At 48.8% G+C, this 13,511-nt stretch overlaps 1 protein-coding gene across 1 annotated transcript in view; it reads right to left on the bottom strand.

The window, feature by feature from the left end:
* Positions 1-12,723, bottom strand: part of LOC8041079 (1,2-dihydroxy-3-keto-5-methylthiopentene dioxygenase-like) — a 54,914-nt gene extending 42,191 nt beyond the window's left edge. The window contains exon 1 of the mRNA XM_040218287.3: positions 12,610-12,723. Coding sequence (XP_040074221.1) covers positions 12,610-12,723 — 114 coding nt within the window. The remainder of the gene's footprint in view (positions 1-12,609) is intronic.
* Between the last annotated feature and the right edge of the window lie 788 nt (positions 12,724-13,511).

The raw sequence follows: 13,511 nt of genomic DNA, 5'->3' as shown, positions 1-13,511 counted from the left end.
CGCTAGGCTGCTAAGACCGGTAACCTTAATGGTGCGGAATGCACGTCGCAAAGAAACGGCGGAAGCTCGCCTTCAGCACGCGCTCAGCAGTCGCGCACGGAGCTATGGCCGCCAGCGAATTGTCCCTATAGGGAGTATTCACTGGACGCCATATTTGTGAGTGCTGTCTAGAGCGCATGCTCAGAACGAGCCCATATTAATATGATGCTAAGACCGGCAATCTTGATGGTGGGGAATGCACGTTGCAAAAGAACCGTGAAAGCGCGCCATTTGCACGCGCTCAGCAGTCGCGCACACAGCTATGGCCGCCAGTGAATACTTCCTATAGCGCCGGGGCAGTGAATCGGAGGCGCCTCGGTCGACTGCTCGGCTGGTGGCCAAAAGGGATAAGTTCGGGAATGCCTAGCCACCAAGCGATTGAACGCGAGCACCGCGTCACAGTTCGGAAAGGAGCTCCGACATTCGAGCTCGAAATCGGGCCCCATTTATTACGGCCGCGAGCCATCTCAGAGTTGCAAAAATTCCCCATAAAGCGTCACCACCTGTCAAAGCAAACTTCAAAAAAAAATTTGCCGATGCATTCTTGTGTTAACCGCCTAGGTCACCCACCCATGAAGCTGGTATACTGTCACGCACCACGGGGTCGTGACGTTGTAGTGTGTGATGGGCGGTGCGAGCGTAGAGTTTTAGTCACCGCGCACGAAAAATCCACGGAACCCTGGCCATAAACAGCGTTGCTGTAAAAACGCCGGAGTACCACTTTATTGGGACACTAACAGGGCATTTATGCTCGCCAATGTTTTTATTTAAAGAAGACCCATAGGAGCTAGCCCAACTGCCCAGAATATAATACGAGGTTCCAAATTTGTTTTCTTTCTGCTCAAAACCAGCCGGTCGAGGATTGGCCGATTCCAGTCGCGACCACTCCCTTTTCCATGCTCACGTAGCGTTCAAACTATGTGTGCCAAATATAGGGTGTTTGAAATACCCAGGCTCGATCTGAAATGGGCCGTAAAATTTGGCACCTGCACGTAGCAATCTAAACTATCAGTCTAAGGTGTATTTCACAGGTCGGTTTTATCATGCAAAATGGAAAAGCTTAGCTCCCTTTCTGGAAAATAAAATGCAGCCAGATGTCTTGCAAGGGTTAACGGCCGATGGCGACGCACACTACCGAGTCGAGCGACCGGGCGCGTTTGGCGCACCTATTAATAAATGGCGTCGGGAACAGCGTCGGAAGGCGTAGCCGACCAGCGAAAGAAAGCAGACGACACGCAGACGAAATCCGTCGGCAGCAAGAGCGCCGTTGGCGCCATCGTTATGCAACCGCATTTTTTTCTTTTTGTTACTTCAGCTTCAATTATTGTTCGCGTTTATTTTTAAACCAAAGGTACATTGCAAGAAGCATATGTCCATTTTAATAGACCACGGTCGTCGCGAGCAGTCTCGATAAGGAGGTACTCCATCCATCAATACGTGCGGCGCCCCGCTACTTGACTCGATCGTCAGCGTCGCCGTCCGCTGTTGACCCTGGCAAGTGTTTTGGCCCTATTTTTTACGGAAGAGAAGCTACATTTAGTAATTTTACAAGATAAAACTGGCCTACGAAATACACCTTTGACGAAAACTTTACATTGCTATGTGCAGGCTCTGATTTTTACGGTCCACTTTAGATCGAGCCTAGGTATTTCAGATACCCTCTGTATAGAGTTGTGGGTCATCTAATAAAATAACATTCAACATAAAAAAAAAATAATATGAACCACTTTTTTTGCCGTCCAAAAAACTGCAAGTACGTTGATCGAAAAAATGAAAACGTTACACAGATCAGAGGAAGACTTGAAGTACATGTACACGTCATTCTGAACGCGGCGACGTACCACGGGCTGGACGACGCGATGGCGGTGCACCACGGATCAACATTGCGACGGACATGGTGTCGCTACTTCAAAACTGTCGTCGTTCGTGGCATCGGCCAACCGATCTTCAAGCGCACGACATTGAGCGGAAGGGATATAAGTTCAAAAAAATCCCATGACAAACGGGGCACGCAACTCCGTCGACTGCTTCACACGCCGGAGAAGCGGAAAACAAAATGCAGTTCGGTGTAGGCACGTGACTTCCGGCCATTAGCTTCTGTGCTCGTGTTTCGGTTTAGGTTTCGAACTGTCGTGTTTTTTTGTTTTTTTATGGCTTTATTAAAGATATACGTGACTGCAGCACAAAATTGATTGAGTAGTCTCCTTGCACCATATTTGATCACCAGGCAAAAAAAAAAAAAAAGAAGAAATTGGGTGGTGTCAGTGTCCCTTTAAGCTCCAGCGCGCCTGCCGTCTGGGACTGCTCCTGGATCTACTAACGATGACCTAATACGTAGGCCTTGTCTTCTAGGCGGAATTAAATGGGTGGCTACGACTGAACCCTTTTAATCGGACAGCGACTTGCGCCACCGAGCCAAAGTTTTTTTTTTTTTTAGTTTGAATTATTAAATTTAGCAATAATAAACAATTTTATCGTGACGTCACAGCAACTTTGGCCACTTAGTGTGAACGAGACCCATACCCACGTGTGTGCTTATCGAATGGCGCTAAAGCGATTGCCAAGGCTACGGCCCGTGGTAACGCACCTGCTCCACACGCAGCGTTCCCAAGGTCGAATCCCGGGAACACCGCGGCGGCAGGCGATATATTTCAATCACTGCTCTCTATTGTAGTAGGCTGGATCGCAGACCGCGGCCTCGGCAGCGGGGGCCGAGTGTCGCACCGGCGGCCATTGATTGATACCACCAAATGCGTGGGACTCTATGGGAAAAACAAGAAAAAGTGCCTTTCCCCCCGTTTCTAAGCTGTTGTCGGCACTGAAACATTTTGGCTGCTTTTCGGAAAGCCTGTCAAATAGCATGTGTACAAACATTAAAACTGACAGCCCTCACAGTTCTCATAAATAAATGTATTGTGGTCGAGAGTGACTCCGCAGGGCGAGAAATGTAATGCAGCTAAATGAGACCAGAGTTACCTAGAGTTGCTGCGAAGTCGGTGGCGGTTTCGACAAGTTGGGTTTAGCAGACGACAAGCTTAGGGGCTTCGCTGCACGGAATTCGCTCACCCCCGTAAGGCCGCTGTCAACATGGAACCTTTCCGACATTGATCAACTTTTGGGCTTCCCCGAGGACGTTCTTATTGACGGCGAGTTCCTTTGTTTACTTCACTGCGGGAGCACCTTTGTCAGCTCAGCCGTAGGTGCTACGATACGTTTAATTTTTTAATCGGCGTTCGAACGTTTAACAAATACCGATTCGATCTCCAAGCACCCAAATTAAGAATCGCAGCACACCATAAAATACTTGCCTCCGAGCACAGCGCACAGGCTTCAATATTCTTACTTTTGTGTGTTTCTCTTATAGACTCGCGTGTAGAGATCAGCGATTTCAATCATTTGGCGATATCGACGCCCTAGGCTCACCTACGACAAATACGACTAAAACATCAACTGCAACGGACGGAATTTTCAATGTGGGAAGAGCCCAAAACAGCTATCGCTATAAGAGCACCCCAAAACCGCTCTAAATACACAAAGGGAATTAGCTCCCCATTAGACAGTGCAGTATATATGTATAGTATATTATCCACGGATAGAAAGACGCTTCTGCGTTCAGCATAACTCGTGCCACTACCGCTCGTTTGCGCCCTTCATTTGTATACTTCGTTTCACCATAAGTACAGACGCAGCCAGCGGTATACGAGCTGATAGGAGCCAGACAGGGTCAAAAGCACACCATCAGGTGTTCGTCATGGATCTGTAAGTGTCCTATCGTCGCTGAACCAATGATACGCAGAAAAGGCCTCGTGACTTGCGCTACTTGTTTGGTCCCATTACCAGCGTCGGCTGCGTCTATATTTGAAAGGGGCCGTGCAACGCTATTGGGTAGGAATGCTCCTCACTTTGAACCAGCTTACTACCACTATAGCAGACATGTACAGGCTACACCCAAAGAAGTAACTAAATACCCTTGCTCGTTACTCGTTCGAAAAGTAACTAAATACGTTACCGATTCTCATAAGTAACACGTGACTTCACGTAAAATGTGACGAGTTACTTCCCTCGTTACTTGGACGAGCAAATAGGCGACTGATTTTGTTTCATGCTTTATTGTTTTGTTTTCAGTAGTCCTGCATTTAAGCAGCAGCTGTTTCTCCGAAGTTATCATCACTTATATTTCTCCGCTTCCTTGAGTATATATCTCCGGCGTAGCTGATGAGTCGTTCAAATGACGCGCTCGAAGGAACGGCAATAATGTGCTGTAGGACAAGCTGTTGAATCTGCGATGCCACTCTCTTTTGTTCTTTTTGTTTCTAAAGTTTCGAGTGGACAACGAGATCTGTGCCATCCCGTGTTGACAACCTTCGAGTTTACATTTGGTCTGTAGACGATTCTAGAAGGTTGAACCAACGGACCTTATTGTGTTCGCTAGGTGAAAGACATTCCCCGCTGTAGAGTTCGACTGACGTTTTCAGCGATCAACGTTGCAATACTGTCGAAACCGGTCATAACAAAGTCAACGGGAATCGGGATTCGCTTCGCTATATCCGCTTCATCGTTATATATCTACTCATAGAAATAACATGAAAAAAAGAAATAAGACGAAATGTCAAGGGCGCATGTTTATCGAGCCTGCAGAAAGCGCTCGAGGTTTCCCTGCACGCGGCCTGTGCTAGGTCGGATCCGCTTCTCGCCAACCGCGGGAAGCTCCGATCGAAACAAACATCCTGCTACGTACGGAGCGAGTCGACAGCTGCGACGGCCCCGCGAAGGACGCCGGAGGTGGACGGAATTCTTTATGTTTATGTTTTTTTGCGCATTCGTCGAGGATGACACGCTTTTGATTCAAGGAGACTGCCTTCGTCTTCCCCGCTGAGCTGCCGGCGGTGCCGGGACATCTCCATTGTTGAGTGGCGATGATTCGCCGAATCGGTGCTTGGACGAAGTAGACTTCCGCGCAAGAGCGACCTCACCGATCAGACGCCGACACGGAGTCACGAAGCAAACAAAGAAGCGCGCACGGCACCAAGTTCGCGCTCAAGCTTGTCTGTCGGTATTCACACGAGGGAGAAATCCCGGGGATTTCTCCCCGGCACCCGCGCATCACGAGATGAAAACGCGAGGCTTTTGCACATCGCAGAGCCTGACGTTTTCGTCGTGGGATGCGCGTGCCGGGGAGAAATCCCCGGGATTTCTCCCTCGTGTGAATACCCCTTAAAGAGAGCCTAGATTTAAGAGATGGGGCAACTGCTCGATCGGGATCACGAGGTTTGTGGGCCGCGTTTTCAAAACGAGCTACAGCATGCAAGGAGTCAAAACTGAAAATCGTTCACCTTCTGCAAACGTGTCCGCCTCTCCGCCCAATTTCTTCCCCACACTGGCCACACGACAATTAAATGCAGGCGTACTTACTGCTCCCTCTTTTAAATCTAGGTTCTCTCCGTCATCTCCGCCGGTACGTTGTCACCAACGTTACTGAACCACTCAGTTGGGAAACTGCCATGGAGACTGCTCTGGAAAAGTGGCCCCGATCTGTCCTTGCGAATCGAGCTAATGGCGAACGCAACGCCGCCATTTCTCCCGCAGCGGCCACTCGAGGAACCGAACGTTCCTTCTATTTTTGGCTTTCATCGGCCATTTCGGCGCCGAAACAGAGAGAGTGGAAGGGGTGACAGGGGTGCCACCCCCGTCTCCCCAGCGGACGCGCCGCGTCGTTCTAGCCAAGTTAAAATGCACCTAGTTCTGGACGCGCTACCTGAAAGCACCGCTGAGGCATGGTCGTATAAAACAATATTAATTGTGCCGCAAAACCTTGCAAACTAAACATATTAAAAACATCACGCGCCCTTCATTTTGTACTAAACTCCAATAAATTTCATGCAAAAAAAGTATTTTCCTTCTAAAAGCTCAAGGTGACAACAGTACAGAAAAATGATAAAGAGTGGCGCTGTTGTCGTATTTAGCTCGGTCCCGGTGGACGCCAGCGGCCCAGGTTTCGACGGCGAGTTTCCCAACTGAGTGTTCTAGTAACGTTGGTTGTCAGTATAGTCGGTTACAAGTCAGGGAGGTAGTAGAAACTCCTCCCCACAAGCGTGACGTGCCCGCTTCAAACGCCTCTGCAGTTGAGAAAATAGTTCGCTGAAAACGCCCCTTCGGCTCCGATGAATAGACATTAGCTACAGACAGACTTTGAAGCGGGCGGCAGCATGCGCCACCTAGCCGAGGCGAATTATGTATTTTAAACTTCTACATTATTTGCTCCGGAAGGTCGAAATAAAAAGAAAGCTTTAGTGGCAACGAAAATTGTTCGTTACTAAAGAAATAAAAAAAGTCTCTGTCTATTACATACTTGAGTTGGAGCAGTAGTGCAATTATATGAAATAAGAGGCGAAAAGAAAGCGTCCTTTGCTCTGCAAATAAATATAAATTGTAACTTTTATAAGTAATGACTATATGGTTGTTGGTTTTAGCTTCGTAATGTTCATACACAAATTGGGCACATTCCGTGCATTCGCTGCGTTTGTTAAACACGGAAAGCGGAGTAAACAAAAAAAACCTTGCGTTTCGGGTATTGAAATTCCCCTGCGATTCGGGTTTTGACAAATCAGAAGACGTCCTTTGTTTTCCGTTATTAATCCCAACATAGAGACAGCCGGAAATTCCTCCGATTCTTCTTCGTCAAGTCTGGTGCAGCCTCGCCGTCTACGCCAAGGCGCCTCTACAGGAAGCATAAGAGCGGCGATGTCCTCAACCGAGTTGCACGGTAGCTGATAATGAACGCGTACGTTCAGGTGCGACACGCACCGCCCGCCAAGCCCGGCCAGCCCGGCCTCACTGTGGAGGAGTCCTGCATTGAAGTCAGCAAACTGCTTGGCGTTGGTGTACGCACCGTCCTTGAGATTAGGAAGTAGGCGAAAGAAACCGAGAGTCAAGTCGTGGGACGCCTTCTCGGAAGCGCCCAGCAAGTAAAGGCAAGAGGCGGCGCAAAGTTAGGTACGGTGACTCACGTTGTGTGCGCTGAGATCGTGCGTCTACCGTTTCTTTCGACGGAAACGGAACGAGGTCCCCACGGTCAAAAAAGATAACGGCCGAATTCTGCACGAGCACTGAACTTCCCTCGTTGAAGGCTTGGACTGTGCGTCGCCTTATCCACGACATCGTATTCGAGCATGACAGGAGGGACCTTAACTCGCGGCTGATTGAACGAGAGGACATCGTCGTCTGGCAGCAGAAGTACCTGCATGAGAGCGCACGTCACCGACAAGATGGTCGTAAGATCTTCAACCTGGACGAGACGTGGGTGACGGCAGGGCACACTGTCTCAAGGGCGTGGGTAGACACGACCGTGACCTCGTCTCACGACGCCTTCATGAAGTGAAAGACCGCGGTAAAGAAAAGAATAATTGCTGCAAGATACTGCAGTCGTAGAAAATCTGTCCGGCAGCCATGTTGAAAATATTCGTTTGCAAGAACAAGGTTGGTTCGCGCAGGTCGTGACGTCACGGAAGCAGCGGGACGCGATTGGTGGCGGAGCAATACAAGATTCCCTTTGAGGGGCATCTGCCGCTACCCTTTTTACTTGTCTCAGCAGCGTGCGGTGCGGTAGAGCCGCTTTCCAGATAAGGAGCGAGGAGCAGACGGCATTGCAGAGACTGTCGCCGGCGGCCTTTCCAGCATCTTCTGCAGCCTGTTGTGGGTGACTTCTTGGCCAATGCAGCAAAGTGCGGCGGTGCGAAACTTAATAAACTTTGCGATTTTTTTTTAATTACAATTCTTCTTTTATTTTCGGGAGCCGTTCAATTTTCTTTGCTAAAAACAGACACAAATGCATTGAGAAAGTGCGAACGGGAATGGTAAATCGTGATCGCTTCGCTGTAGCCGCTATTTCCTTATAATCGACTTCGTTATAACCGGTCTCGTTGTAACGGGCACTACCATACTGTTTAGTAATTGTTTGTTGGTTTTTTTTTCGGGAAATCTGCTTTTGTAGCAATAGAAGTAGGCTCAGGTTAGCAGTAAAGCGAGGCTGCTTAAGCGGTGTTGTCGACGACGATGTTACTCCTCAAAAGTAACCAAATACCGTTACTTGTTACGTGACCTTAAAAGCGACTAAGTATGTTACTCGTTCCTTTCTAAAAAAAGTAACTGAATACTTACTCGTCACCGAAAAAAGTAACTCGTTACTGGCAACGCGTTACGTATAGCCTTTTTCAAAAGTTTAGAGCCCACCTCGCGCATGGCTGGAGGAGCGGGCTCGCTCCCGTGCAGCGGCGCTCTTATCGTCGGCGCTCCCTGGCTGATTTTTAGAGCAAGGGGGAACTTGGCTCTCGCGTCGCGCTCGCCTTGATAACAAAGTGGCGCGAAATAGCGAGAGCGAAGTACCGCCTCGCTCTCAAAAATCTCACAGCCAGGGAGCGCCAGCGATAAGAGCGCCGCTGCACGGGAGCGAGCTCGCTCAACACCACCTAGACAGAAGGCCTCCGCATGGTTTCCTCTTCCCCTATGAAACGTCATCACAGTCGGATCGCGCTCGGTCGGCTATTGGACCCGAGCCCGACCTTCGACGCGCTGATTGGCCACGAGCCGCAGCCGAACACTGACGCAGCACTCGTGCCCAATCTCTCGCCTCGATCGATCTGACTATGATGACGCGTGTGGAGGCCTTCTGTCTAGGTGGTGTTGGCTCGCTCCGGCCATGCGCGAGGTACGGCTCTAAACTTTTGAAAAAGACTGTACATGTCTGCACTATATATAGTGGGGCCCAAGAAAACTCAAACCCAACGCCTGACCAAGAAGTGTCTTCGTTGCGGCGAAATCAATTTTTTTTTTTTTTTTTTTTTTCGTAGGGCACATGCCGTAATGTTTGACGCTTCTGGGTTCGAGATGGAGTGCTACCACAACAACTTCGCCATCTTGTATGTTGTTGTGCACAAGCTTCGTTTACCAAGCCCTTTTCACGGGGAAGAGCTTTTTCCGCTTTGCTTGAGACGGTTTGTTTTAAACCAAACCGTTCAGCCTCCTCAAATGTTAGCAGAGGAGGCTGACCGGGGAAAGAAGGGGGGGCGCCTTTGCTTGGGCATAGTTTTGCGCATTCTGCGTACATCGCGCGAGTAGTTTTTGCACGATTTGGTTGTGGGAGGAAGAAATGCTTTTGGCGTTTGAAATGTGCACCTCTTGGTTAGGTACGTACACAAGGTGATCCCCAAAGAAATTTCCTGGGTTTCCTTGTTTTCTTTTACCGCTAAACTATTTTATGCATCATCGAACGCTCATTTTCCGCCCAAATGTAGCCCTAGCGGTCCCAACCAGATGCCGAAATTTTGGAACTTACCGTTGTCTCATTGAAAGGGTCTAAGTAATTTCCTGAAATTTTCAATGGTCGAATGGGGCCCATTTTTGCCCGTTTTCGGTAACTGGCGCAATAGAACTCCGTGTGTTATAACTTATAAGGAATTCATCGGCCACCATTTTCCCATTAAAAATATCAGGAAATCGCTTATAACTTTTTTAATAAGATAACGGTTGGTGCTGAAACTTTGGCACCTGGTTCCGACCTCTAGCGCTACCTTTGGGCGGAGAATAAGGGTTCGGTGATCCGAGAAGTGTTGCGTAGTCGGGGACTCGAACCAGGTGGCGTGCCAGGAGTGGAGTCAGAGCATCTTCTGTCGCAGGTCCTTACGTAGGGATTTCTTGAGTCATATTGTTTGCTGGCATCCAACGCCCGCTGCTAACCGTCTCTCTCGCCTTAGCGTACATAGCACACCCAGCCGGCAAAGCTGAGTCACATTCCGTTGCAGCACGAGCCTGGCGGTGGTTGATTTGAAATAGTAGGAGGACTTAAGGGCCGCCCACACTAGCGAGAAAACGCGCCCGGCGCGCCGATAAATCGGTTAAGCGGGAAGATAAAGGGCGTGTCTCTGCACGCGCTCGTGGCGCTGACTGTGCTTCGGTGACATTTTGTTACTTGCCGCGATCGGCGTGCCACGCGCGTTTTCTCGCTAGTGTGGGCGGCCCTTCACGCTGTGAAGTTCAACACATATTCGAATGCATCTGCGGCTGCGCCCGTAACATTGTGCGGCTCAAGGGTCAGCCGACGTGTACGTGACCCGCTGCTCTGGTGATCGGAAACCCAGAAGGAGGCCAGAAGTGGCCTCGCTGTGCCATCCGAGACTACGTACTCCCGCGACTCGTCTCAAACGCGCTGTTTCTCGGACAGCTGGCACCTGTGCCGGCAATATCAGCTCGCAATCCACGAGGTCTCTGTTTGGATAATGCTAGGCAAAACTTGAGGACTGCAATCCGTGCGTCGGTGGCGGAGGGTCGGTAGTAAGTACCTTCAGAACAGGGATGCTACCTTATCATTTTTTCAACCGTAACAGAAGATAAGACTTGCATTCCAAGATGCTTCAAGTGGTCCACTATTCTCAAAAATTCCAAATGACAGCATGCACGATCTTCAACTAGGTAACCTACAACGAAAGTACGTATTGTCCTTTCATACAGCAGCGTGGTAAAGTTTCATGTTCAAGGCCACACCTACAGATAAAGAATACTAGTTCATTCCACCGTTACATCATGTGATCAATGTTGACAGAATTCCCTCGTCAGATAGACAGGATGTCATGGAAGGGACCGCGGTCAGCCCTTGATGGAACGCTTTTTGGGTCCATTGAAGACTCCTTGTCGTCCGAAACCACCGCTTTCAAGGCAGAGTGCCAAGCCTAGAGGAAAGTAATTTCGGGATCGAAAACATCCACTTCAAACTTGAAGCTTCATCTCAGTTGGCGTCTTAAAAAATTTGAAAAATGTATTGCACTATCTGTATTTCTGTATTTGTATTTCTGCCCTCCCTAAAATGTATTCCTGTATTTGTATTTCCAAATATTTTTCGCCTCTTTTTAAGATGTATTTCCGATACGTATCGCGATACATTTTTACAGATGTATCTTAGTATCAGTATTTTAGCTACTATTTTAATGTATCCCAGTATTTGTATTTCCAAATACATTTTTGAGTATTTCTGCCCAACCCTGGATACAAAGCCTCCATACTAATGACACAGACCACGGGCAAGGGTACAGAGCCCGAGCTCTTAGCAGTTCATTCCAGTGCGCGAACCCTGCATTGGCGCCTCCCATTGCTTTGGCCTCGCGTGCGTAGCATTCGTTTTGCTCCAAGGAAGTGTAAAACAAAGCGTAGTTCTGCTTTTCACCACATGAGCCGTGTCGATCGAATCTCGAGGCGAATAGTCCTTGCACGCGCTAAACGAGCGAGCTCTGCGTTTTCAGCGTTCGCAACAAGGGAGCGCTTTTTTTTTTTTTTTTTTTTTACCTTTTTTCTTTTTTGGTATATCTGGTTTTCAGAGTTATGGCCCCGGAGTCACTACGGCGCCAGAAACAGCGCCGCTGCGGTCCCGTCTAGCTAAACGCTGCTTCGCGTGCTGTGCTACGCTCTAAACAAACGAAAGCCGTTTACAACTCCCTGTAACGCCGAATTAGAGCAGACCTCTTGAGGAGGAGGAGGAAAGGGTACTGAGGGTTGCGTGTTCTGGGGGGGGGGGGGGGGGGGTCACGTGGCTTTGGGGGGTCGCGTGACCTTGAGGGTCACGTGACCTGGGGAGGGGTCACGTGACCTCACGGTTTAGCCGACGCCGCTCAAGCCGGGAACGGGCGCCTAACAGCTGCTCTCTAAAATGGCTGCGCGTCTACTTACCCGCAAAACACTCAAAAATCCAATCTCTGCGATCCACGAAATCAGCTCAGTGAATGATAAGGCGGAGCTTCTATTTTGACTTTAAAATTTAGTCTGCGCTGTGGCATTACGCAATGCAAGCATGACGCTTTGCATTGCGTAATGCCGCAGCGCAGACTTCTTTTTTAGGTCTAAACAGACGGTCCGCCTCATCATTCGCTGAGCTGATTTCGTAGATCGCAGAGATTGGATCTTTGAGTGTTTTGCGAGTAAGTAGACGCGCAGGAATTCCTTGGAGTGTACCACTACCTTTGTCACAATAATAAAAAAGGACGGTATTTTTTCTTTCTTTTTTTTAATGGGAAGCATTAACTGTTTTATGGAAAGAAGTCGGCGTTGTCTGTAGCAGCAAAACGAGCCCTTAATTGGCCAAAAGCACAACGCAGATGCTTCGTCAAGGAAGCCGACGGGGCCGATCAAGGTCAAAGAGGACGCGCCTCAGAAATAAAACACAAAGAAAAGCACAGTAACGCAAATGCATCGTCAGGGAAGTCGTGGAGCCGGCGGCGGCCGCCGCGCCTGCGCAGTGAGGGAGCCTGATGTCATCGCCGGAGCGCCGTGTGAGAAAGGAAGACGTGGCGCTGCTTGTAGGAATGCAATGCGTGTAGGAATGCCTTCGCATTCCTACACGCAAGCAATCTTAATTGTCTTTCCGAGCTTCTTCTTTAGTTCATGAAAGCGAATAAAAGCCGTGGGGACCTTTCGCGCCTTCTGTGTAATGTCGAAATATTCGTGTCGTGATTCGCTAGCACAGACCAAATAAAATGTCGACATGAACCTTCCCGCGCACATGCGGCCCGTTAATATGGCAAGACTCACGCGATAATAGCTGACTCCCAACTGGTCGCGCAGTTCCTCCACGGTGAGCATCTTCTCCGCTTCGTCGAGGTACCAGGCTCGCACGGCGGACCCTTTTTCATTGGCTGTCTCCATTTCAGGCCAGAGCTGCGACCTGACGCTTCGTTCGAACGCTGCGCTTCCTTGGGTGATGAGCAGAGGACTAAAAACCAGCTGCAGCTAACCCACTCGCGTGCAGGGCACGAAATGTGCGGGGGGGGGGGGGGGGGGGGGGGATGTCAGGATGTTGAGAGCTATGAACATTTTCTACTTATTCACTTTCGCGTGTGCAAGTGCGCATCTGGATTGTGGTATTTGAGCGGGCCCTCTTGTATCGGCGGAAATCGCTTTTCGATTTGGTATAATTGGTTTTTAGATGATTCGTATTTTAAATTTGGGTTTTTGTCGCGCGTACCTGCTGGTTTAATTAACAGCGTTCTTTGCTGCTCTTAATTGGAGTTAACGAACAGAGCCAAACCCATGATGTGGCATAGCTCTGCTCGATTTGGCCTTTTTTTTCCCCAGTAGGTTATGTAGTTATATAAAAATAAAGGGTAAAAAATTTAGATTTTCAAAGCTTCAGATTCAGCGTCTACTGAATTTAAAAAAAAACATTACTCAATTAAAGTATGTTTGCGTAAATAAAATCTCATAAAAATAACCATGTACAGATTATAATGCTTATCTTCGTAATACATGCCCTCCCCCGTCCCCCTTTCCCAATCCAAATCCTCTCCACACTGTTAGAAAGCACCTCCCCAGCAAACCTGGCCTCAAGCTACGATCCTCTATTTATTCTTTTTTTTTTTTGTCGTACCTGAAATAATGAATTTGGCTTATTATCTTAATGGGGTGTTTCTATAGACACAATTCGGTCAATAAAT

This window comes from Ixodes scapularis, unplaced genomic scaffold, assembly GCF_016920785.2.
Source record: "Ixodes scapularis isolate PalLabHiFi unplaced genomic scaffold, ASM1692078v2 PGA_scaffold0__279_contigs__length_252992795, whole genome shotgun sequence".
In the NCBI taxonomy this organism is placed as follows: domain Eukaryota; kingdom Metazoa; phylum Arthropoda; class Arachnida; order Ixodida; family Ixodidae; genus Ixodes; species Ixodes scapularis.
Note: the sequence above shows the minus strand (reverse complement) of the source record. Positions and strands in the feature narration are given on the sequence as shown.